This window comes from Hypanus sabinus, chromosome 6 (genome assembly GCF_030144855.1).
Source record: "Hypanus sabinus isolate sHypSab1 chromosome 6, sHypSab1.hap1, whole genome shotgun sequence".
In the NCBI taxonomy this organism is placed as follows: domain Eukaryota; kingdom Metazoa; phylum Chordata; class Chondrichthyes; order Myliobatiformes; family Dasyatidae; genus Hypanus; species Hypanus sabinus.
In genome coordinates, this window is record NC_082711.1 from 78,403,521 (window position 1) to 78,431,465 (window position 27,945).

At 41.0% G+C, this 27,945-nt stretch overlaps 1 protein-coding gene across 1 annotated transcript in view; it reads right to left on the minus strand.

Annotated features, from left to right (window-relative positions):
* Positions 1-27,945, minus strand: part of LOC132395611 (spermatogenesis-associated protein 48) — a 73,374-nt gene that overhangs the window by 21,371 nt on the left and 24,058 nt on the right. Inside the window, exons 2-9 of the mRNA XM_059972471.1 lie at positions 25,796-25,890; positions 25,558-25,634; positions 16,338-16,476; positions 9,330-9,403; positions 8,255-8,296; positions 8,062-8,169; positions 6,607-6,714; positions 6,018-6,126 (exon numbers count right to left, since the gene is read on the minus strand). Of these exons, the coding sequence (XP_059828454.1) occupies positions 6,018-6,126; positions 6,607-6,714; positions 8,062-8,169; positions 8,255-8,296; positions 9,330-9,403; positions 16,338-16,476; positions 25,558-25,634; positions 25,796-25,890 (752 nt within the window). The remainder of the gene's footprint in view (positions 1-6,017; positions 6,127-6,606; positions 6,715-8,061; positions 8,170-8,254; positions 8,297-9,329; positions 9,404-16,337; positions 16,477-25,557; positions 25,635-25,795; positions 25,891-27,945) is intronic.

Consider the following 27,945-nt stretch of genomic DNA (forward strand, 5'->3'; position numbering starts at 1 on the left):
CTTCCTCCTTCTCTTTTTATCTCAAGCCAGCCCTGTGTGCATTCTCAAAGGAGGAGATGGACTAGTGAAAGGTGTGTCACCAGACCTCGCGATCGGAGGCTAGAGTAGACCACTGGTGATGGTCAATGTGACAGGCACCAACGGATTTCTTCAGGGAGTCTTTGTACCTCTTCTTCGGTGCCCCCCTGTCACGGTGGTCAGTGGAGAGTTCACTGTACAGCACAATCGTGGGCAGGCAATGATCCTCCATCCTGGAGACTTGTCCTACCCAGCACCGCTGCGTCTTCAACAGCATGGCCTCGATGCTAGTGACCTCCGCCTGTTCGAGGACTTCAATGTTGATGGCGAAGTCACTCCAGTGAATGTTAAGGATGGTGCACAGGCAGTGCTGGTGAAAACGATCAAGGAGTCGTAGGTGGTGACGGTAGGTGACCCATGACTCGGAGCCGTATAAGAGGGTAATCAGTACAACGGCTCTGTACATGCTGATCTTTGTGCCTTTCTTCAGATGCTTGTTGAACAGACTCTTTTGTACAGCCTGCTGAATGCGCTGCTTGCCTTTGTCAGTCTGTTTTCAATCTGTTTGTCGATCTTGGCATCTGATGAGATAGTGTACCCTAGGTAGCTGAACTGGTGGACTGTCTTCAGCTCTGCCTTGCCGATGGTGATGCAGGCAGGGTGATAATCTTCCTGATGTGTGGACTGGTGGAGAATTTCTGTCTTCTTCAAGCTGACTTCCAGTCCGAAGAGCTCGGCAGCCTCTGCAAAGAAGGATGTTATACGCTGCAGGGCCGTCTCTGTGTGGGCAACAAGGGCAGCATCGTCAGCGAAGCGTAGCTCTCGGATGAGTTGCTCCAATGTCTTGGTGCAGGACTGTAGTCGCCTCAGGTTGAAGAGGCTGCCATCGGTGTGGTATCGGATATCGACACCATCCTCGTCATCAAGGTCTTCTGTGGTTCTTTCGAGCATCATGCTGAAGAAGATGGTGAAGAGAGTCGGCACGAGGATGCAGCCATGCTTTACATCATTGCCTATTGGGAAAGGCTTTGAGAGGTCATTGTTGTGTCTGACTTGGCCACACTGATCTTCGTGTACCTGGATGACCATGCTGAGGAACTTTGGGGGGCATCCCAGTCATTCCATGATTTGCCACAGGCCTTCCCTGCTCACAGCGTCGAACGCTTTGGTAAGGTCAACAAATGTCACGTACAGTCCTTTGTTCTGTTCCCTGCATTTTTCTTGGAGCGGCCTGAGAACAAATACCATGTTGGTGGTGCTCCTGTTGTCTCTGAAGCCACACTAGCTCTCTGGGAGGTGTTTTGCAATGATGGGCGCCAATCTGTTCAAGAGTACTCTCGCGAGGGATTCCATCAACTCTTGCTGTTTAGTCACTTTTCAGCTGCTCTATGGCCTTGACAGTCTCTTCTAGGGTTGAAATCCTGTCCAGTTCTGTTTTCTCTGGCTGTTGTGGGATGCGATGAATTGCAGAGTCTTCGATCATACGGTTGGCGCTGAAGAGAGTTCGGAAATGTTCTGACCACCGGTTCAGGATGGACGCCTTGTCTGCGAAGTGTGCCTGGCTGTCTGCACTGCGCAAGGGACTCTGGACCTGCTTTCAGGGCTTCATAAAACCCTCTGTAGTCACCAGTGTCTGCACAAAGCTGAGCTCCCTTTGCGAGGTTGGTCCACCATACGTTCTGAATCTCTCAAAACTTGCGCTGGAGGTTGCTGCATACCCCAGCAATATAATGTATAAGCAATATACAAATGACTTTTAAGAGATGTGAAAGGATTATAGCAAACAGAACACAGGACTAACTCCTGTGACAAGCTGTTAAAAGGAGGTGACCTTTCCACACAGTGCTGGTTCTTTCCTGCAGTAGGTCAAATTTGTCTTCATACCATTTCCCACACTCACACTTCAACTATTTGGGGTGGTCTGTTGCATCCATTTTATGCAAACCTTTAAACTCCTGGAATTCCATATGCTGGGTGGTACACGCTGCCAGAGGTCTCCCCTTGAAGGCCTTGATGAAGCTCAACATCAATGCGTGTTAGGATATTTATTGCTGGAAAATACTGTGTCAGGTGAGTACTGTATGATATGCTCTAACCAGGGATATGCTTGGACTCAAAGTATTTACAACAATAATTTAGCTAAGGAATCTGAAGGCCAGATTCCCAAATTTTCTGGGAACATGAAACTAACCATAAATGTGCAGTAAGTAGTGATGACAGTGTAAACAGGCTTCAAGATGATGTAGACAGCTGAGTAATGTAAAGTTGCCTACTTCAGCAGAACAAAATAGAAATACTAGGTATTTTTTTAACTAGTGAGAAAATGTAGACCTTCTAAGGGACCGTGTACCAAGTCCCAGAAAGCTAACACACAAGTTCAGTAGACAGCTGGAATATAACTAATACACAGAACACTCGAAATAGAAGCCAGAACATTGCTCGAATCTGGATTAGCATTTAATAAAATATCTATAATCTAACTCTACATTTTAGTCTATTCTGCTCATCTTTCACCCCCCTTGCTTATCAAAAACATAACAAGCAAAGGATTAATATTCAAGGATTCTGCCACCATTATTTGATGAATGTAGTTCCAAAGACTGATGACCCTGAAAGAATTTTGCTCACCTATGCCTCAAATGGGCAAACCCTTATTTTTAAACAATGACACACAGTTCCAGAATCTCCCACAAAATAAATCATACCACATCATCCTTGGAGATACCAAAGAGAGTGGATTTGATAGGAACATGTAAGATTCCGATAAGAAAGGTTTAACCAGGGAATTAATGGTGGTGGTGGGGGGGGGGGGTTCCTGCTGAGGTAGGTGCCCTATAATATAGAGGAAATTGAGCTTCATTTCAAGGCTCAGTTTTCAGTTGCTAATAACAAAATTGATATTTGGTTCTGTCTGTATTTAGACCAAGCAGACAACATTAATTTAAGTCAAGATATAATAGAAACTGAGAATCTTACATGTTTCAATCAAATCCGCTCTCTTTGGCATTTACAAGCCAGGAAAGTTCAATCTTTCCTCATCAGACAATCTTCCCATTTCAGTAAGCAATCTATAAACTATTTCTAATGCATTCACAGTTCATCTTGATTAAGGAGATCAGTACTATACTAGTATTATACCAGATGTAGCCTCAAAATATTCTAAATGACTGAAGTACTGCTTGCTTAGTTTTGGATTCAAGTCACCTATTGATAAATGATTACTTGCTGCAACTGCACACTGGCATTTGTAAATCATTCACCTACATCCCTCTGCATTTTCCAAGTTCTCCAATTTCACCATTTAGATAATATGTTTCTACTTTATTCTTCCTGCCAAAGTGGACTATTTGACATTTTTCCCCAAATTTCTGTTTTCTGACTTAACCCATTACAAAATTTAACAACCATCCCTTCAGTGCCTCCATTAAAGTAATTTACACACATTGCGAAAACCTGAGATTGTAGTACCACTCCCAATCCCCTTGGCACACCACTTCCGACATGCTGTCAACCAGAAAACCTATTTGACTGCTCTGTTCATTGTAGCCATCAATCTTTAATTCACACCACTACGTTACCTCATAGATCATGATTTTGTTTTAAACTTTCTGAACCTTAGAAAATGCCTTTTGGAAGTCTGAGTATAGTACATTCACTGGCATGTTGGTTTGAATGGCAGAGCAAGTGCAAGAGACACAGACATTCAGTAAATACTGGATTGATTTTGGATCTCTAATCTAATTTCAGAGTGCTATGTTCATTGGTCACTTGGTGGTGTGGATGCTGCCAGAGTGACATCAGTAGAGTTGGCTCATACATGAGTTTATCTTCAAAATAAACTTCAGACTTGGTTTCCATACAACCAAAGGTTGTACTGGAGAACTAGCTGGACTCCTCGATTGTGAGATAACATACTGTAGATAATCTGATCTGATAGCATCATGTCAGACTTGGAGGCACAACATAAAACACTCACAAAACAAATTAAAACAACTTTGATAGCCAGTTGTCAAAAACAATAATAGTTAATTGAACACTTCTGAATTATTTAATTAAAAACCTCTGCCCTACCATAGTGAGGAGTTACAATCAACTTCGGCACTGAATTCTATTCAAGAAAATTAAGCAAACTTGGTTAACACAGTAGTGATGGCACATATTAGACTGAAATATCAACTCTCATTAGAGCAGGAAAACTGGATTAATATCCAAAGACTTGATTGACATTCCTTCAAAACAATGAGCCGTTAAAACAGTATCCAAGGATGGAAAATCTTCTGGGAAGTATTTATATTCTTCTTCTTTCCATAACAGGCTTCCAATTAAAACAACATTGTAAAGTGCCAGATGCACAAAACAACCTAGTGCGCAATACAACAGAAGTAAATAATATACCACACACAGGGCTTCCTATTCCTGTACACTGGAATGAGTCAAATCTAGTTCCAAAGCATACCGTTAAAAACAAATGGATTCAAATCACAAGGTCAAATAGTCACTGACTGCTATAAACAAGATAACTCTCGCAAACATGGAATAGAATCTTCACAAACTCAACTGTTTATTATTGTGCACGGTGGTTGAGTTTGTAAGGATTCAAACACAATCCCCACCACCAGGTAAGTGTATACATTTCAACAACCTGCTAGTGTGTTCCATAAAAGAAACTGCTCCTATTATGTCAACTTCTTTACCAGCATAATAGTATTAATGGTAAGACTCTTGGCAGTGTGGAGGATCAGAGGGATCTTGGGGTCCGAGTCCATAGGATGTTCAAAGCAGCTGCACAGGCTGACTCTGTGGTTAAGAAGGGATACGGTGCATTGGCCTTCACCAATCTTGGGACTGAGTCTAAGAGCCAAGAGGTAACGTTGCAGCTATATAGGACCCTGGTCAGACTCCACTTGGAGTACTGTGCTCAGTTCTGGTTGCTTCACTACAGGAAGGATGTGGAAACCATAGAAAGGGTGCAGAGGAGACTTACAAGGATATTGCTTGGATTGGCAAGTATGTCTTATGAGAATAGGTTGAGTGAACTCAGCCTTTTCTCCTTGAGCGATGGAGGATGAGAGGTAGCCTGAGGAAGGTGTACAAGATGATGAGAGGGATTGATCGTGTGGTTAGTCAGAGGCTTTTTCCCAAGGCTGAAATGGCTAACACGAGAGGGCACCGTTTTAAGGTGCTTGGAAGTAGGCACAGAGGAGATGTCAGGAGTAAGTTCTTTTTACACAGAGAGTGGTGAGTGCGTGGAATGGGCTGCTGGCAACAGTGGTGGAGGCAGATACAATAGGGTCTTTTAAGAGACTCCTGGATAGGTACATGGAGTTTGGAAAATAGAGGGCTATGGGTAACCATAGGTAATTTCTAAGGTAAGGACATGTTCAGCACAAGGACATGTGTGCTGAAGGGCCTGTATCGTGCTGTAGGTTTTCTATGTTTCTATAACTTGGAAGTCATTATGCAAGTGAGTAAGACTAAGCTTGGAGATATATCAAATGATCAGCAACTTTTTGGAGATTTACAAATGATGCATATTTCTCCTTTCGTTAAATGTTAACATTGCTCATTAGTAATGTGCACACTTCTAATATGCCATTATCCTTCCAGCAAAATCTGACATTTGTGTTTCTATGTTTTAGTTTGAACATACTCCAAGCTCCATTGTGTTGTAGCATATGCATGTATAGATGTGTAGATCAAGTTGGGCTACATTCCCTCCAACTGTTGAATAAATTGCCTAAAACTTACTACTCAGATTTAGAAATGAAGAACTGGCATTGGTGTATAACATTAGATTACTGCTTTACTGGTAAACCTAAACATAGCAAATCCCTTCAGAAAGAAAATTGATGGAACAAAAAAGAAAATGTTCAAAAATGAGTAATCTCATTTCCAATTTTAAAAGTTATTAAATCTATATGCAGTTGTAATTGTCATATAAATTTCCTACACGGATGCCATTTCTTATAATAGTTTTAAACAAATTGATTTAGAAGTACTTTCGGTGTTACTGAATTAAAGGGATTGTAAGGTGGAACTGTTGTCACCATCTTAGATAGCGGTGATTGATGCCTATATTTTGACTGCTTTTCAGTGTCTTGTGGAATTCTGGAAACAAACAAAAAGTTAAGTCATAATTATTATGAATTTTTGTATTGTGTTTCAATTCTATGCTCTCAAATCCATTTATTAGTTCAAAGCTATAGATAGCAAATAAGAAATACATAAACTTGCATTTACACTGTTTACCGTAAACCCTGGGAAGATAAATCACAAGCAAAAAAAAACCTTAAATAATATTCATTTAGAACTATTTTATTGATTGTTAAAATTTGTATTATCAATAAGATTGGGTTCCTAAGGTAGAAATCATTTAAAATAATTCAAGATAAGTTAATGAATAACAGAAAGACAACTGTAATGGTTCAATATTGTGTGCGGCCTCCAGCCTCCTAAAAAAATCTTTGAATTCATAAAGCTAGACTTTGCCACCAGCAGATGGCGATATAGCTCTTTCTAAAATCACGCGAATGCCTACGTAATCCATTATACAAATAACCACAAGCATCAGTGAAAATAACTACCTACCCTTGTACTTGCTCAGGAGGTACGTGAAACATTCTTGAAATGTTGTATTTATTAGATTCTGTGCTAGACCATTGCCTTTTACCTGTATAACCAGGGATATCTGGGCAACTTCAGAAAAAAAATTAACACAAGGCAAAATTACTACAGTTGCTGGAAGAACTAACTAAACAGAAACACAACTGTTTTTCAGAAATATTTCTTTAAATTTCTAAACCAAATCAACTAGTAAAATGTTTCTATTTAACACATTTGGCAAATGTCATAACCTAGAATATAATCTTCTAAAAACACAATAGGAAAACTACTCAATTACACGTTACTAACCAGTTCTATCCTTCAAAATGAGTTTTATACTCATGTATCCATTTACTATGCCAGATATATAAAATATATATAAATAAAATGATGGGGTGGTAAATTGGATTAGTAAGTATGCAAGGTAGGTGGTGGTGTGAATAATGAAGTAGGTTTTCAAAGCTTGCAGAGAGATTTAGGCCAGTTAGAAGAGTGGGCTGAATGGTGGCAGATGGAGTTTAATGCTGATAAGTGTGAGGTGCTACATTTTGGTAGGAATAATCCAAATAGGTCATACATGGTAAATGGTAGGGCATTGAAGAATGCAGTAGAACAGTATGATCTAGGAATAATGATGCATAGTTCTCTGAAGGTGGAATCTCATGTGGATTGGGGGATGAAAAAAGCTTTTGGTGTGCTGGCCTTTATAAATCAGAGCACTAAGTACAGGAGTTGGGATGCAATATTAAAATTGTACAAGGCATTGGTAAGGCCGAATTTAGAGTACTGTGTACAGTTCTGGTCACTGATTTATAAGAAAGATGTCAACAAAATAGAGAGAACACAGAGAAGATTCACTAGAATGTTACCTGGGTTTCAGCACCTACGTTACAGGGAAAGGTTGAACAAGTTAGGTCTTTATTCTTTGGAGCATAGAAGGTTGAGGGGGGACTTGATAGAGGTATTTAAAATTATGAGGGGGATAGATAGAGTTGACATAGATAGACTTTTTCTATTGAGAGTAGGGGAGATTCAAACAAGAGGACATGAGTTGAGAGTTAGGGGGCAAAAGTTTAAAGGTAACATGAGGGGGAATTTCTTTACTCAGAGAGTGGCAGCAGTGTGGTACGAGCTTCCAGTAGAAGTGGTAGAGGCAGGTTCGGTATTGTCATTTAAAGTAAAATTGGATAGGTATATGTACAGGAAAGGAATGGAGGGTTATGAGCTGAGTGCAGGCCAGTGGGACTAGGTGAGAGTAAGCATTCGGCATGGACTAGAAGGGCCGAGATGGCCTGTTTCTGTGCTGTAATGGTTATATGGTCTATATGGTTATATTATCACTGAAACAAAATAACTCAATTCCTAGTACCCTTTGGTGAAATAACACTTTCAGATCACTTTACTTCCTAAAGCATAAACAAAATATTGTTGGGTACATACTAATTTGCATCTGTTTGTCGTGGCTTTTTGGTTCGAAGAACAGTAAAGGGGATAAACTCAGTGTAGGGATTATCCATATCTTCAAGGTTATTGCCAGCAATAGAGCCACTAGCAAGGAATAATAAAATTATTACAATTTTGAAACCAGTAACAGGAAAATACACAGTAATCATTGTGGAGCCGCATGCCTTACCTATAGAATGGAATCTGTTGAATTCTGGGAAAAGGACTTGTACTGTAAAAAATATTACAGTTATTTTCATAAAACTTCTTTAAAATTAGACACATACATAACTTCAGTTATATGTATAACAGCCTGGTAAAGATTTTTTTACTGCTATGCTGTAGGTATTTCTTTTTAACAGTTCTGCAAGAGCAGTCTGTACTGCTTTCAGCTTGTTCGGGTTTGAGGTAAGATAAGAAGCTTGTTGTTCAACTTAGGAATGTGCTGTCAGCCCTTCAGGATAGTGGATGTGGGAGAAGCTTCTGAAGAATGCTGTGTTGAAGGTCTTTGTTGGCGGGAGCTGGAAGAAGACAGGAGGAAAGACAGCTGAGGATGCCACCCCCGTTGCACAAGGTGCAGATGAACGGATTCAAGGACGAAAGACCAATACTCCCAAGGGAGACCTATTTGTTTGAGATGGATTCCTAATGACATTAGGAATATGGTGCGTGCTTTCACACAGACTGAGAGTCCAGCATGAGAGTGACAGAAAAGTTCAAGTTGAGCTCCAATTTAAGTGCACATTTGACCCTTTTTGTTTTTTTTTCTTTCATTTAATTACTGTTTGCTTAATTTAACATTCTTAAATACTTCACACAGTGTTGTTTCTTTTATTACAAGTCATTTCTTTCTGGGGTCAGTAAATCACACGGCCTTCACGCAAACTGGGGTTTGGGTGAGTAAGACACCCCATCCTCAGGGATTTGGTGGCACAAAAGTTGTACACACCCTAGATGTGTGAATCCTGAGAAAGGTGGGTTTCTCGCAATGGAGTCCAATGGCTATTAGCAAGGAGCTAATGATGCTTATTTCCAGAGACACCCAATAAAACGGGGTTACATATAACATTTCTAGAGCTTAATGCTTGATTTAAAAGTAATAAGAAAGAAAGGAATTTTTTCAATGAACCATCTATTTTATCAGCATACATTACATGTAATATATAAAACAAGTTCAATGTTATTTACATTATAATATTTACTAGATCAAGGTACTTTAAAAGGTGAAGTGGAAGAGTTTAAGGGTGGGAAGAAGAATAACTCACAAATTGATTGGTTTAGTTAAAGCACTTGATGGTCGGGATTGAGATTTGTCCCAGATTCCGAGCCCACCCACAGCCTAGAGGCAACAATAAATAACTAAATGACTCATGGTGTCAGCTAATTATATTTGTTTTTAATAAAGCAGAATATTTCTTAACAACTATCTATTAACAGTTAAAAGTGGTTAATGCAAGAGAATAAAAAGATTTAGATTCAGTTTTATTCCCATCCAACCAAATCTGCGTAAATGTACAGTACTAAATCAGCACTGAATATTGGTTAGTGACATCTCAACTTTCCAAGTTCAGAGAATTTATTATCAAAGTACATATACCTCACCTTATACTGCCCTGAGATTCACTTTCTTACACATATTCACAGTACAACAAAGAAATACAACAGAATCAATGAAAAATTTCACACAAAGACTGAAAACCAATGTGCAAAAGAAGACAAACTGCAAATACACTAAAAACATAATAGTAATAATAATTAAGTAAATAAATAATACAGATAACATGATTTTCAGAGTCCTTGAAAGTGAGTCTCTAGGTTGTGGAGTCACTTAAGTGTTCAGGTGAATGGAGTTATCTACACTGGTTCAGGAAGCTGATGGTTGAGGGGCAATAATTGTTTCCGGACCTGGTGGTGTGGGACCTAAGGCTCCTGTACCTCTGTTCTGATGGCAGCAGTGAGGAGAGTGCATGACCTGATTGGTGGGGTCCCTGATGATGAAAGGATGACTATTTAGGAGTATACTGTGTTGGCCATGGAGGAATTAAAATATGGAAGAAAACATCAAACTCCAATAGGTCAAGGACAGTGGAAGTAGACAAACCAATTGTCTTTGTTCTTGCCATGGTGCATCTTGCTCAGCATAGATCAGTTGGGCTGAAAGGGGAGAGAAGAGGTGGGGGAGGGGAGAATGTGAGAGGGGGAAAAGGGGGAGAGGGGGTTCCTGTGTTTTAAAACTCTATGACATCATCTCCTTTTTGAGGGCTCATGAGATTCAAGTACAGACATTTTCTACATGTTGTAGGATTATCACCAAAAATCTGCATCATGATACAATGCTGCGAGCAACTTCACTGACTCAAAGGTAAGGGAGTCAAGCAGTTCTCTGGGATACCAAACTAAACCTAGCACAATGGGAGAAATAATAGCTGCTGTATGTATGTGTCTGCACACAATGGTTGTCTATAATGAAGTGAATGAAGAAAACATCTCAGGACAGGGTAATGCGAATACAAAAGCATTTGCAGGTACATTGTTCAGGACAGGGCAAGCTATTTTCTCATCACTAATTTTGGCGTCATTCACATGTCATGGAATCCAGACGGAAGTATTATATCTGAAGATGTGATGATCTAGTTAAGGAATGTTAATCTCTAATGGAAGGATAGTGCAGCATTAATGTTGAAGGACACCTAATTAAGAGGCAAGTAATGATTCATGTAATTACCAGTCTCCCTGACAAGCCAGACTCCTTGCAATCGGTGTACGTGAAAATGAGTGTCCTCTGTAGCCCCAACTCCCTTGCGTTGCATTCATCTCTGGTTTACTTCAACAATAAGAAATACTATTCACTGATAACAGCTCAGCTTTCAACACTATATAACCCAGAAAGCTCATCTCCAAACTCCTGGACCTTGGCCTCAGGACTGCTTTCTGCAAATGGCTTCTAGACTTTCACAGGCATCTTTGAAGATTTGGCACATTTGGAGAAATTCAAATTCAGCTGAGTTAATGACTCAGTATGATAGCCTGTCTGTGCTTTTTACCTGTTTAATTGGTGAACTTGTTCTTGTCCCCTCATGTGATGCTACTATTTGAGGATCTTCCTTGCATCTTACAGAAAGCCAACACCAGACAAACTTGGTAAAAGTTGGTACACACTTACCACATGGGTCACTTGTGAGAGTGGGCAGCTTTCCACTGCCAAGAAGTTCTGTGCCGTTATACAAAATCAAGATACTATAAATCTCAACTTATTAATCCAGCATCTGAAAAGTGATGTTGTTAGCTATTCACCAAGTAATAAATCTTTGATCACTCATTCAGAGATTTACAGAGGTTCATTATTTTAATAAATATTCATGAAAGGAATAACTTTAATGCATGTGCTCCTAATCTTTTAAAGAAATATTCAGTAGCACCTATGCTTCAATTAAATACATTTCTCTGTTGTTATCAGAACAAATGCATCAACCATTAATTAGATGCCACATCAAAGGTTACTGCAGAAAATAAAGGTGCAGTAAATAAGAAATTGACATGAATAGAAGATAAACGACTAACATAGAGTGTACACAAATGAATCTGTCTCTGGTTGGTGAGATGTGTGAATGATGAATCACAGTGATCTGTTTTGGGGCCGGCCTCAACGTTTCAAAAGGCAAATGGGCAAAGATCTGGCAACTTGAAATATAATGCAGGAAAATATCCATTTTTGCAGTAAAAGTTTTAGAATTAGAAAATAATTTAAAATTTATTTAAATCTTACATCCATCCCATAATGCGAGGGAGTAAAATTCTTTGTGTTATGACTCCATTGCAATGTACAGACATGTGAACTTCAATGTCTAATGACTTGTAGAAAGAAGCTGTCCGGTACCCTATTGGTCCTGGCTTTAATGCTGCAGTGCCGTTTGCCAAACGGAAGCAGCTGAAAGAGTTTATGTTTGGGGTGATTGGTATCCCCAATGATCTTCCAGGCCTTCTTTCTGCACCTACTGTAGGGAATGTCCTCAATGGAGGGAAGTTCACAGCCACAGATGTGCTGGGCTCTCTGTACCACTCTCTGCAGTGCCCAGTGATCAAGGCTGGTGCAGTTCCTGCACCAGGCGGTGATTCAGCTAGTCAGGATACTCTCAATAGTTTCCCTCTAGAAGATCTTGAGGATTTGGGGGCCCACGCCGAACTTCTTCAGTCACCTGCAGCAGAAGAGATGCTGTTGTGCTATTTTTGCCACAAAGCCAGTGTGTACAGTCCAGGTGAGATCATCGGTGATGTGTATACTGAAGAAACTGAGCTACCTCACCCTCTAAACTGCAGACCCATTGATGTTGATCGGGCTGAGCCTGTCCCCGTTCCTCCTGTAATCCACAATCAGCTCTTTTGTTTTTTGGACATTGAGGGAGAGGTCGTTATCCTGGCACCACTGTGTCAGGGTGTCAACCTCTCTAGGCTGTCGCATTACTATTAGAAAGTCATGTCATCAGATTGGAGCTGTGTGTGGCAGTACAGTTGTGAGTGTAAGGGGAGTGCAGAAGGGGACTCAGAACACAACCCTGGAGGGCACCTGTGTTGAGAGTCAGAGGAAGCCCATCTTTACCATCTGTTGGTGATCTGATAGGAAGTCTAGGATTCAGCTGCAAAAGGTGAGGTGCAGGCTGAGATCTCTGAGATTCCTGTCAAGTCTGGAGGGAATTCTGATGTTGAATGCTGAACTGTAATCCAGGAACAGCATTCTAACATATGTATCCCTCTTCTCCAGGTGAGTGAGGATGGTGTGTAGTGCTGTGGCTATAGCGTCACCGGTAGACCAGTTCCGTGGGTACGTGAATTGTAGGGGGTCCAATGTGGGTGGTAGCATGCTGCCGAAGTAGTCTTTAACTAGCCTCTCATAGCATTTGCTTACAATTGAGGGGAGCGTGACAGGGCACCAATTGTTCAGGCATGCTAACTTGGTTTCCTTAGGTACAGGGGCAATGATAGATTATTTGAAACAGGAGGGCACTACACACTGGCAGAGGGAGGGATTAAAAATGTCTGTAAACACACCAGCACACACTCTAAGGACGCACCCTGGGATGATGTCTGGCCCAGCAGCCTTGCGGCTGTTGTGCAGGTCTCATTGGCAGCTCTCCTCGGAGGCTCAGTCCTATCAACCTTGAATCAAGTGTAAAAAATACTTAGCTCGTCCGGAAGCAATGAAGGTTGTACTGCTGTGTTTCCTCTTGAAGTCCGCGATGGTGTGCAGTCCTTGCCATGAGCTGTGTGTGTCATTGTCACGGAGTTGTGACTGGATTTTGTCCCTGTGTTGCTTTTTTGCCACCTTGATGGCTTTATGTAAATCATTGTGGCTTCTCTTGAGGTCCTGTTGGTCTCTGGAGGTGAAGGCTTTTTCCCTTGCTCTGAGAGCAACATTCATATTAAAAATGTATATTATATAACCAATGACAAATTGCTGAATTTTGAGGTAATGGGGGATTTGGCTAATGTCCAACAGCTTCAGGCAATCTCCTCTTTCCTTCATTTCTATTATCATGCTTGTGTCCATTTCTTGCATTGTTTCCATGAAAAATCTGTCAGCACTCATGTTCCTAATTATCTGATTACCTTAACTAATTTCCATGAAGATTTCTTTGTCATATCCTTCACTCCTCCTAACTCTGATTTCAAAATCAATGCTTTGCCCCACCTCCAATTCTGAGGAAGAGTCCCTGACATGACACGTTAACAAGTTACTCTTTCCACAGAAGCTGCTGGACTACCTATCATAGAGTAATACAGCATGGAAAAGTGGCCCTTTAGGCCAACAAGTCCATGTTGACCAAGATAACTATCTCACCCAGTCCTATTTACCTGTGCTTAGCCCATATTCCTTTCCCATCACTGTCCAAGTGTCTTTTAAATGTTCATAGAAACACAGAAAACCTACAGCACAATACAGGCCCTTCGGCCCTCAAAGCTGAGCTGAACATGTTCTTACCTTAGAAATTATCTAGGCTTACCCATAGCCCTCTATTTTCCTAAGCTCCAGGTACCTATCCAGGATTATCTTACAAGACCTTATTGTATCAGCCACCACCACCATTACTAGCAGTAAATTCCAGCACTCACCACTCTCTGCGTAAAAAAAACTTACCCCTGACACCTCCTCTGTACCTATTTCCAAGCACCTTTAAACTGTGCCCACTCATGCTAGCCATTTCAGCCCTGAAAAAAAGCCTCTGACTATGCACACAATCAATGCCCCTCATCACCTTGTACACCTCTATCAGGTCACCTCTCATCCTCCATCAGTCCAAGGAGAAAAGGCCAAGTTCACTCAACCTATTCTCATAAGACTTGCTCCCCAATCCAGGCAACATAAATCTCCCCTGCACCCTTTCTATGGTTTCCACATCCTTCCTGCACTGAGGCAACCAGAACTGAGCACAGTACTCCAAGTAGGGTATACCAGGGTCCAAAATAGCTGCAACATTACCTCTCAGCTCTTAAACTCAATCCCATGATTGATGAAGGCCAATGCACCATATGCCTCCTTAACCACAGAGTCAACCTGTGCAGCATCTTTGAGTGTCCTATGGACTTTAACCCGAAGATCCCTCTGATCTGCCATACTGCCAAGAGTCTTACCATTAGTACTATATTTTGCCATCATACTTGACCTACCAAAATGAACCACCTCACACTTATTTGGGTTGAACTCCATCTGCCACTTCTCAACCCAGTTTTGCATCCTATTGGTGTCCCGCTGTAACACCTGACAGCCCTCCATACTATCCACAACACCCCCAACCTTTGTGTCATTAGCAAATTTACTAACCCATCTCTCCATTTCCTCATCCAGGTCATTTATAAAAATCACAGACAGAAGGGGTCCCAGAACAGATCCCTGAGGCACATCACTGATCACCAACCTCCATGAAGACTATGACCTGTCTACAACCACTCTTTGCCTTCTGGGAGCACGCCAGTTCTGGATCCACAAAGCAAGGTCCCCTTGGATCCAATGCCTCCTTACTTTCTCAATAAACCTTGCATGGGGAACCTTATCAAATGCCTTGCTGAAATCCATATACACTACGTATACTGCTTAACCTTCATCAATATCTCTAATCACATCCTCAAAAAATTCAATCAGGATTGTAAGGCATGACCTGCCTTTGACATATTTGCCAGAATATTTGCCATAATTCTGCCGTACATTTCCCTGAGAACATCTGTTACCAATTTATGCTTTCAAGTTCCTGCCTGATAGCCTCATATTTCCCCTTACTCCAATTAAATGCTTTCCTAACTTGTCTGTTACTATCCCTCTCCAATGCAAAGGTAAAGGAGATAGAATTTTGATCACTATCTCCAAAATGCTCTCCCACTGAGAGACCTGACACCTGACCAGGTTCATTTCCCAATACCAGATCAAGATTGTTGTTACATGTTCCAGACTCCATCACTTCCTTGGGCAGGTCCTTTCATATATGCATCACCCCCAAATCCTTTCTACAGGGGTACGAGTGGGAGCATCCTGACTGGCTGCATCACTGCCTGGTATGGGAACTGTACTTCCCTCAATCACAGGGCTCTGCAGAGAGTGGTGTGGACAGCCCAGAGTATCTGTAGATGTGAACTTCCCACTATACAGGACATTTACAAAGAAAGATGTGTAAAAAGGGCCCATAGGTTCATTGGATACTTGAGTCACCCCAACCACAAACTGTTCCAGCTGCTACCATCCAGGAAATGGTACCACAGCAATAATAGCCAGGACCAACAGGCTCAGGACAGCTTCTTCCACCACCAGGCCATCAGACTGAATAATTCATGCTGACACAACTGTATATCTATGTTACATTGACTATCATGTTGTACATAATACTTATTATAAATTACTATAATTGTAGACTACTCCTTTGAATGGAGACAAATGGTAAAGATTTTTACTCCTCATTTTTTATGAAGGATGTAATCAATAAAGTCAACTCAATGCTATTCAATTTTAAATCTTTTACCTCTCATCTTAAACCTCTGCCATCTAGCCTTTGATTTCCTTTCTTTGAAGAGACTGTGTACTTTCACCTTATCTATGCCACCTTGTGACTGTATACACCCCTATAAGGTCAGAAAATCTCTGGAATAGTTCTCCTGGCATTTTGTTTCATTGCATTCTTTCCCTAAAATTATCCTGTGGGAACATACCATTTCAGGAAGTAACAAACATGTTAAGTGAAAGTTTCCATACTAAATCTTAACTACATATGCAGTCTAATGCAAATACTTACTTGCCACACATGAGGACTTGGATCAAATCGTTTTAGAGTAGAATGCTGAGATAAAGGGTCAGATTGTACATCCTGTGTTGCCTCCACTAGATTGACTTTGGGTGGTAACTTACAGTCCCAATTAACATCCTCATAACTCCTATATATTAAAAAGAAGACAACCATCCAGCCCACATTAAAATCTGAGAAATATAAATGCATGAATATCACCAAATTCACAACAGGGAACCAAAAGGAAACGTCATGAAATAGTGCTCAAGCTGAATGGTGGTTAAGTCATAGCTATCAACATTTAGAAACACAAGCATGAAATTTTTGTAATATAGATGGACAAATGTAGCTAAAGTGTTCTGATGGATTTTAATAAACTAAAAATTCCCCAAATGTAGAATTTTATAGTTAAGAAAATATAAATGGCTGAAGGAACTCAGTGTCCATGGAGGAAAGAAAGTATTATCATTTTGGGTCAAGTCCATGCATCAGGACTGAGAGAGAAGAGAGACGGTAGAGAGTGGTGAGCCAGGGGCCAGTGAGTAATAGGTGGACTGAGGTGGGGTGAAGAATGTCAGGCAAATCTGAAGAAAGTGGGAGAGGGAAAGGGGAAAGTTGACACAAAGGATGGAGTGTACTTACAACTATTTGAGTCCATGGAAAAGAAAGGTGCACAGAGTTTAAAACTCCTGTGGTGACATGGGAAACAATTAAAGATTAATATTAAACACGAGGAAATCTGCAGATGCTGGAAATTCAAACAACAACACACACAAAATGCCAGTGGAACACAGCAGGCCAGGCAGCATCTATAGGGGGAAGCGCTGTCGACGTTTCGGGCCGAGACCCTATGTCATTAATATTAAGCTTATTAATATTAAGATTAATATTAAGCTCTATTTGCCACAGACAAAGGAGTTAGAAATGCTATCCTGCTTACTCACCACCTCCCTCACCTCCATTCAGGGCCCCAAGCAGTCCTCCCAGGAGAGGCAACAGTTCACCTGCAAATTTGTTGGGTCATCTATTGTACCTGGGTACTCCTGATGCAGCCTCCACTATGTTGGTGAGACCCAACATAAATTGAGGGACCACTTTATGGAGCACCTCTGCTCCATCTGCCAAATATCAGAATTTCTTGATGGCCAACCATTTTAATTCCTATATTCATTCCCCATCTAACCAGGCCTCTCTCAAGGTGATGGAGTAACACCTCCTATTCTGTCTAGGAAGCCTCCAACCTGATAGAGTATGAACATTGATTTCTCCTTCCAGTCGTTTTTTTTTATCTTTTCCCTTCCTCCTACCCTCTGCTTCTATTCCCCACTCTGACCTCTTGCCTCTTCTCCTCACCTGCCTATTACCTCCCTTGGTGCCCCTCCTTCTTCTCTTTATCCCATGGTCCACTCTTCTCTATCAGGTTCCTTCCTTTCCAGTCCTTTGACTCCCACACCCAACAGGCTTTACCTATCATCTTCAAGCTTGTCTTCTTTACCCTCCCCCACCTTTTTATTCTATCATCTTCTCCCTTTCTTTCCAGTTCTGCTGAAGGGCCTCGGCCAGAAATGTCAACTGTTTATTCATTTTCCTAGACATTGCCTGATCTTCTGATATCCTTCAGCATTTTATATGTTTTACTCTGGGTTACCAGCATTTGCAGAATTTCTTGAGTTTCTTTGTCACATGTACATTGAAACAATAAAAACATACAGAAAATTATATTGTTTGTGTCAAAGACCAACACAGTGCAAGGATGTGCAGGGGGCAGCCCACAAGTGTCGCCACACTTCTGGTGCCAACATATTATGCCAACAACCTACTAACCCATTTGCCTTTGGAATGTGGGAGGAAAGCAGTGCACTGAGAGAATACTCACAAGGTCGTGGGGAGAACGTGTAAACACCTTACAGACAGTGGCAGGAATTGGACCCTGATCAAGTGGGGATGGAATAAGGGGCGCAAGAAGTAGATGATATGCAATCAAATACTCTCAAAATGGAGTTTCATTGGTTCTGAAATGCCGAACTTTTTGAAAAGGTATCTCTTAAAAGATATACACTTTAAGCTCACTTTTTTGAAAGTTGCTTCATGCATCAATTTTTCCTTTACTTCTTAATAATACTTCAAAATTTTTTGATCATTGTTAGACTGGCGGCAGCAAGTTGGTACTGGCAACCAATGGCAACGTTTTGCTGAGAGCTAAGAAAACAACTAGATACTCTGCAGTCTGTAATTTCCCTCTTAAGGATATACTTTTGAACCAACTAAACAACCTGATGCTTTTGCTGTCTCCTGGGGAATTCAGTGAACTAGACTCCCAGGTGTGCAGCAATAGTTGGGGCGGACATAGTGGGTTGCAGATGCTGCTTTGAGACCTGATAGTGAAAGATGAAACTGCGGTCGGCTCCATTACTCTGGGCCAATTAAAGCACTTAGCAAGATTAAAATCATTAAGGACAACAGCGGAAAATGTACAGGTGTTCAGCACTATCTGCCTGCATTTGAACAGTCTCCCTTTTTTCTCCCTACTACCATTCGGCAAGAAGCAGAGGCATCTTGAATCCTATACCGCCAAGTTTGGGAACAGTTTTGCCCTGCAAGCATCAGGCTACTGGACAGTCTTCATTTGCCTCAGTGGTGAATGGGCTCCGCAGCTGTGGACTCAATTTTGGGGACTATGCCGTTTGTGGCTCAAGTGTTTTTGTTCACTTTCTTTTTACTGTTTGCATGATTTGCCCTCTTTTGCAAATTGGATACATGACAGTTTTAAGTGTGTTTTTTAGTGAAATCTACTGTAATTTTTTTTTGTTTTGTGAGTGCCTGCAAAAAGATTAATCTCAAGTTTATAGTATACATAATTTGATAATATATTTGAATATATCAAAGGGAATAGAACTGTTATTCGTTTGGGGTACTAAACATTGCTACTCGAGTAAATTTAGGGAGAGGTCAATGCAAGGACCTAATAACTGCAGGTACAGCCATTCTATGGACAACTCTCAAGTGCACAAATATAAGCGTAGTACTTCTAAAGGCATTAAGAATCTTCAAATGAGTTCCTTTATGAAGAAAAAGGAGTTGTTTTGCATTCATATTTGGACAATAGACAATAGAGAGTAGGTGCAGGAGTAGGGCATTCGGCCCTTCTAGCCAGCACCGCCATTCACTGTGATAATGGCTGATCATACACAATTAGTACCCCATTCCTGCCCTCTCCCCATATCCCTTGACCCCGCTATCTATAAGAGCTCTATCTAACTCTCTCTTGGATGCATCCAGAGACTTGGCCTCCACTGCCTTCTGGGGCAGAGCATTCCACATATCCACCACTCTCTGGGTGAAAAAGTTTTTCCGCATCTCTGTTCTAAATGGCCTACCCCTTATTATTAAACTGTGGCCTCTAGTTCTGGACTCACCCATCAGTGGGAACATGCTTCCTGCCTCCAGTGTGTCCAATCCCTTAATAATCTTATATGTTTCAATCAGATCCCCTCTCATTCTTCTAAATTCCAGTGTATACAAGCCCAGTCGCTCCAATCTTTCAACATATAACAGTCCCGCCCTTCCGGGAATTAACCTTGTGAACCTACGCTGCACTCCCTCAATAGCAAGAATGTCCTTCCACAAATTTGGAGACCAAAACTACACACAATACTCCAGGTAGGGTCTCACCAGGGCCCTGTACAGCTGCAGAAGGACCTCTTTACTCCTGTACTCAATTCCTCGTTATAAAAGCCAGCATGCCATTAGCTTTCTTCACTGCCTGCTGGACCTGCATGCTTGTTTTCATTGACTGATGTACAAGAACACCTAGATCTCATTGTACTTCCCCTTTTCCTAACTTGACTCCATTTAGATAGTAATCTGCCTCCCTGTTCTTGCCAACAAAGTGGATAACCTCACATTTATCCGCATTAAACTGCATCTGCCATACATTTGCCCACTCACCCAACCTGTCCAAGTCACCCTGCATTCTCATAACATCCTCCTGACATTTCACACTGCCACCCAGCTTTGTGTCATCAGCAAATTTGCTAATGTTACTTTTAATCCCTTCATCTAAATCATTAATGTATATTGTAAACAGCTGCGGACCCAGCACCGAACCTTGTGGTACCCCACTGGTCACAGCCTGCCATTCCGAAAGGGACCCGTTAATCACTACTCTTTGTTTCCTGTCAGCCAGCCAATTTCCAATCCATGTCAGTACTCTGCCCCCCAATACCATGTGCCCTAATTTTGCCCACTAATCTCCTATGTGGGACTTTATCAAAAGCTTTCTGCAAGTCCAGGTACACTACATCCACTGGCTCTCCCTTGTCCACTTTCATAGCTAGATCCTCAAAAACCTCCAGAAGATTAGTCAAGCATGATTTTCCCTTCATAAATCCATGCTGACTTGGACTGATCCTTCTACTGCTATCCAAAAGTGTCGTAATTTCCTCTTATATAATTGACGCCAGCATCTTTCCCACCACTGACGTCAGGCTAACCGGTCTATAATTCCCTGTTTTCTCTCTCCCTCCTTTCTATCCAACTCCGTTTCTTGCCTAATATAAATTTCCTTCAGTTCATCCTTTACCCTAGTTCCTTTGGCCACTATTACATCTGCGAGATTGTTTGTGTCTTCCCTAGTGAAGACAGATCCAAAGTACCTGTTCAACTCATCAGCCATTTCCTTGTTCCCCATAATAAATTCACCCGTTTCTGTCTTCAATGGCCCAATTTTGGCCTTAACTATTTTTTTGATATTCACATACCTAAAGAAGCTTTTACTATCCTCCTTTATATTCTTGGCTAGTTTACCTTCGTACCTCATTTTTTCTTGGTGTATTGCCTTTTTTGTTATCTTCTGTTGCTCTTTAAAAGCTTCCCAGTCCTCTGGTTTCCCGCTCATCTTTGCTATGTTATACTTCTCTTTTATTTTTATACTGCCCTTTACTTCCCTCGTCAGCCACGGCCGCCCCTTACTCCCCTTAGTATCTTTCTTCCTCTTTGGAATGAACCGATCCTGCACCTTCTGCATTATTCCCAGAAATACCTGCCATTTTTATTCCACTGTCTTCCCTGCTAGGGTATTGTTCCATTGAACTTTGGCCAGCTCCTCCCTCATAGCTCCATAGTTCCCTTTGTTCAACTGTAATACTGACACATCCAATTGTCCCTTCTCCTTTTCAAATTGTAGGTTAAAACATATCATATTATGGTCACTACCTCCTAATGGTTCCTTTACCTTGAGGTCCCTGATCAAATCCGGTTCATTGCACAACATTAAATCTAGAATTGCCTTCTCCCTGGTAGGCTCCAGTACAAGCTGTTCTAAGAATCCATCTCGGAGGCACTCCACAAACTACCTTTCTTGTGGTCCAGTACCATTCTGATTCTCCCAGTCTACCTGCATGTTGAAATCCTCCATGACAACTGTATCATTACCTTTGCGACATGCCAATTTTAACTCTTCATTCAACTTACACCATATATCTAGACTGCTGTTTGGGGCCCTGTAGATAACTCCCATTAGGGTCTTTCTACCTTTAGAATTTCTCAGTTCTATCCATACTGACTCAACATCCCCAGATTCTAAGTCCCCCTTCGCAAGGGACTGAATATAATTCCTCACCAACAGAACCACCCCACCCCCTCTGCCAGTCAGTCTGTCCTTTCGATAAGATTTATATCCTTGAATATTCATTTCCCAGGCCCTGTCTGCTTGAAGCCATGTCTCAGTTATTCCCACAACATCGTACTTGCCAATTTCCAACTGAGCCTCAAGCTCATCTACTTTATTCCTTATACTTTGTGCATTCATATATAATACTTTTAATTCGGTACTCCCTTCTCCTTTCATATCAATTCCTATTTCACTTGGCCATACTGTATGTTCTCTTCTTGAGCTTTCTACTCCATTGCTTCTGTTGTCCTTTTTAACTTTTCTTATTTTCACTTTCCCTTTAACTCTATCCTTATATTTCCAGTTCATCCCCTCCCCCCCACTACTTAGTTTAAACACATCCGTGGTGCAGTGGCAAACCTGTCTGCCAGAATGCTGGTCCCCCGCCTATTAAGGTGCAACCCGTCCCTTTTGTACAATTCATCCCTACCCCAAAACAGATCCTAGTGGTCCAAGAATGTAAATCCTTGCTTCCTGCACCAGTTCCTCAGCCACACATTCAGATCCATTACCTCCCTGTTCCTGCCCTCTCCAGCACGAGGAACTGGAAGCAAACCAGAGATAACCACCCTGGAAGTCCTGCTTTTCAGCCTTCTTCTCTGAAGTCTCACTGCAGAATGTCCTTCCTCTTCTTCCCGATGTCATTTGTGCCGACATGCACTACCACTTCCAGCTGTTAACCTTCACCCTTGAGGATTCTCTGCAATCGGTCCGTGATGTCCTGGATTCTAGCACCAGGGAGGCAACACACCATCCTTAAATCTTGCCTGTTGCCGCAGAAACCCCTTTCCATATCTCTTACTATGGAGTCCCCTACTACCACGGCTCTTCCTGATGGTCTGACTCCTCGGCTCTGCTTCTGCACCAATTTTCAGCTCGCAGACCTGTCCGCCTCTCAGACTGGCAGTATCTTCTGTCCTGACAGCTTCTAAGAAGGTGAACCTGTTTACAAGAGGTACGTCCCCTGGGGTCTCCTGTACTTCAAGCATCCTTTCCTTCTCCATCGTTGCCCCCTTTCTCTCTTCCGGTATCCTCGGTGTAACGACCTCACTGTAGGTCTTGTCCAGAAAACCCTCGTTTTCGCAGATAAACCTGAGGTCATCCAGTTCTTTCTTCAGTGCTGCAACATGCTCCTTCAGAATCTGAATCTGGACACACTTTCTACAGCTGTAGCAGTGTACACCATCAGTGTCCCTGACCTCTCACATCAGGCACGTAGCACACTGAATCAGCATAGCGGTCATGTCTTCACCCTCTGCAATTGTGCCTGGCGTAGTCTCCTCGCCGAAGAGTCTTGAGCCAAAGACTAGCACTTTTCACACCAGGCACTTCCCTTGACCAGGCCACTTCCAGACAGAATGAATCTGACTACAGAAACAAAAGCAGTGGCAGGCAGTGTTCCTGCCTCATAGCTCTAGCAACCCAGACTCTACCTGGATCTCTGGTGCCGTATGTGGAATTTGAATGTACTCCTTCTAAAGGTATGGATTTCTCTGTGTCTCCAGACTTTCCCCCCCCCCCCGCCCCAGTCAAAAAGTTGTAATAGTTTTTGGTCTTGTTTGTCTGGTAGATTTGGAGCTCCTTTCCAGGGAATGTGCTAAGACGGTAGCTCGATATTAATATGCAGCAGCTTCTCCGGACTCTGGATTGGGGATTGCCAAACGTTATGTGGATTTTCTGGTGTAGTCTGTTTTGTCATATACTTTTGTGATATCATTCTGGAGGAACGTTGTCTCATTTTTTAACTGCATTGCATTTGTGGTTTCTAAATTACAATAAACTGAATCTGAAGTTAGCTGGCTGTTGTAAATTATTACAAATTAGGATGGAATTGATGGGCATATGTGACAGAATATGTTATAGGAAGATAAAGGGTGAATGAGATTGCTCTGAGAGCCAGCATAGATTCATTATACTGAATGGTCTTCCACTGCGCAGAAAGTATGAAAAGCTAAAAATTTAATGACTTGTTTACAGAAAGCAGCTTTTATTAATGCTGCATTATTCAAAAGAATAGAAAAACTGGGTAGATTAGACCTTGGAGAACAATGATTTCCACTATATCTAAGGATTATAAACTTACTGAGAAATAAAGAAAAGCATCTTGCATTTGATACCTCAGGATCTTTTCCACATTTTTCAGTGTAGCTTGGGTACACTGAAAGAGTATGTGGAAAAGGTTGATGCGGCACAACACTCAAATATAACCTTCATACAATAAAACCATGCCAAATTTAAGTTTGATATATAGAAATTTGCTGTATTATATTTCAAAGACATTATTTCCCAACAAATCCCTACTGACTGCTGCTGATTAATTTATACCTTTCCAAATTGAAAAATCAAAGCACTACAGATGTCAGAAATCTGAAGTTAGAACATGAAAATGTTGGAAAAACTCAGCAGGTCAGTTAAGACCTGTAGTAAAGAAAAACAAGAGCTTTTCATGTTGAAAATCCTGTCCGTTTGTGCATGTTGTTCTTTTCTAAAGCAATATCTACAGTGTTCCGTAGAATGGATTCAAATTATTTTCCTCACACCCAAGTTACTTGGTAAAGAATATTAGGATAGAATATTATATCTGCACTATTTCTAAACTTTTCTGCTACAGTCACTTCATGACCTGTTGGCTTTTCCTGCATTCTCCTTTAGGTTTCAAATTTAAGCAATAGCATTTAATAGCCTTTACATGTCTCTTTATTTGGTTTCTCTCTGATTTTTCTCATTAATCTAGCAACCACATGACTTTATAAACAGAGGAATGGCCTTGGCAATCCTGGTCTAACACCAGTTCTTCCCCTCTCCACTCTCTCTGCTTGCTTTCTCACTTTTCTAGCTCTAACAAAGGATTTCTGGCCTGCAATGTTCACTACAGGTTAGGCAATCCTTATCTGAAATACTTGGTACCAGAAGTGCTTCAGAATTTGAATATTTTTGGATTTTGAAATATTTACATCTATATATTAGAATAGTTTGGGGATGGGGCCCAAGTCTAAACATGAAATCCACATATTAAATATACAGCTTATACATATACCCTGAAGGTAGCTTTTTTTACATAATTTTGTGCATGATGTGTACGCTGAACGATCAGAAAGGTAAGCTATCACTACCTCAGCTGCCCAGGTCGAGAATCAGTGGCTGTTATGCATCACCAACAAACTGGTGCCATCAGGGCCCCACACAGGATATGTGACATCACTTCTTAGAGTATCTGTGGTGTGCAAAGACGTGCGCATCACCTGAGAACTTCCCAGCGCCTTGTGGAATTTTCCACTTGTGATGCCGTCAGGGCTCAAAAACATTTCTGATTTCAGAGGTTTTCAGATTTTGTATTTTCTGATAAGGGGTGTCAACCTGGATTATATTTTCTATAGGTGCTGTCTGGCCTACTATCTGTTACCGGCATTTTTAGTTTTATTTAAAACTTTGTAGTTTTTTTTTTTGATTTTGCATCACTATTGGTGTTTGTTCCTAAATAAAATCTATAAGGAGTTTGGGCAGTTAGACGATCTGATAGGATATAGAAAAATGTGAAATTTGACAAAAATTCCTCACCTCTGAGTAGATGTTGTGTACATGTATCTTTTTGCTTTTGTGTCTCTTGTACTGTCAGATGTTGGATCACTGGTAGTCTATAATTACAGATAATGCACATTTTACATTTATAAAAGATCAGGATTAAAAACTGCATGGATAGCTACAATTTTATTTTCTGTTGGAAAGACAAAGTTTATATTAAAGTACACATGCTTTGTGTACTATGTAATATGACATTGTTTTGAATGATACATACCTGATCTGTAGGATCCACATTGAAATTTAAAGTATGGGTTTGCAGATTAACAGATGAGTGTGGTGTTGGTGTCACTCGGACTGGGCTCGTCCAGCCTTGAAAAAAAAGATTAAGAATGCTTGTATCAATAACTCTCAATAAGTTAACATGCTATTTTGTCTCTCTGGTGACTTACTTTGAATTGAACAGCGAACCTCACTATCAATGAAAGTGATTGATTACACTGTTATTTAAGTTATTGGAAAAAATTGATCCTCAACAATTTAAAAAAAGATCAATTTTTCAGTTATAGAACATGATAAAAAAAAGTTATGGAAAAAGATAGGACTGTCCCACAAGTTAAAAGTCCTAAACTTGGGTAAGGCTAGTTTTAATGACTTTAGACAGGAACATACAAAGGTTAATTTTGAGAAGCAGCTCGGACGTAAATGGACATCCAGTAAGTGTGAGGTTTTAAAAAATGAGATTGGGGGAGTTCATGGCTAACATATTCCTGTTTGAGTGAAGGGCAAGGCTAGCAAAATAGAGAACCTTGGCTGACAAAGGATACTGAGAGTCTGGTCAAGAAAAAGGAGGCATATGTCAGGTAAGATTAAGCAAATCCCTTGAGGAGTATACAGGATGTAGGAGCACACAAGAAGGAAATTAGGAAAGCAAAGAGAGGATGAGCTATGTTTGGCAGATAAAGTAAAGGAGAACCCTAAAGACCATGTATATTTAAAGGGGGAGGGAATAGGTCCCTTTATGGTTCATTGGAGTTGTCCATGTGGAATCATTGGAGATGATTTTGTAACTCCAAAACACAAAACTAATTGAAAGAAAAACAAGGAAGCCCAAGAGACGTTTGTCTTAGTTTGGTTTTTACTTTAAGAGAAGCGCATACTTATGACATGCTAGCGCAATGATATACACCATTCATGCATTTCGTATATATAACCCATTAGGAATTATGTAAATAACAAAGAATGTTTAATCAAACAACATGTTTACAATATTACTCAAATATTACTGAAAATATTAAAAAAACAGGAACTTCTTTACTCAGATGGTGGTACGACTGTGGAACAAGCTACCACTGGAATTGATGGATGCGGGTTTGATTTCAAAACTTAAGAAAAATCTGGACAAGTACATCGGTGGGAGGGGTATGGAGGGGATCGATAAAACTAAGCAGATTAATAGTTTAGCACTGATTAGGTGGCCCAAAGAACTACATAGGAACTAATAGGCAGAATAGACAAAGGAAAGTCAACAAAAATTGTTCACACAAAGTACACTGCCAATGCTGTGGTCAAATCAAGACGTACAAAAAAAACTGTACTTCTCTATGACTCCATAAAAATCACCAGGATTCCCTTTGTATATTTGGGACAATATGCTGCTTAATTGTGGCAGAAGACCATTGCTGATCAGTTTGTAACTAACATCAATCATGTGGACTCGCGTGGAGGTTAGAGCTTAGAGCTTACACCATGTTTGGAGCGAACAGTTTATAAGTAGCATCAGTTACATGTGTTTGTGTTCAAAAAGCAGAGATTTTTGTCACCGATAGCTGATGAGAAATGAGCAGCAAGACTATTCAGAACTGTTTTTCTCACCACAGTTTCAAGCATTCAGGCCAGGAGTGAAAATGAAACCATTTCACTACTAATTAAGAATTATGAAGGTATCAGCAATCATCTTGAATGTTACAATGGGAATAAATATTTGGAGGACACAATTGTCTGAAGCATTGTATTAAGTCAGTCCATTACCTTCATTGATTTTGTTCATTAACAGACAATCAAAAGAAGAGCTGCAATGACAAACTAGGAAACTACAAGCTAGAGCAATCAGTTCACCCATTAAAGTGAGCCTAACATCAGTGGTAAGATGAGGCCAAACTTTGGTTGGAGGAACAACATCTCGTATACTGTCTGGGTAGTCTCCAGCCCCTTGGTATGAACATCGAATTCTCCAACTTCCAGTAATTCCCTCCCTCTCCCTTCCCCCATCCCACCTTCACTCTGTCTCCTCTTCTAGCTGCCTATCGCCTCTCATGACTCTGCCTTCTTCTACTATCCATAATGCTTTCCCCTTAGATTCCTTCTTCACCTCTCCTGCCTATCCCCACCCTGCTTCCCCTCCCCCACCCCTTGATTTTTCCTCTG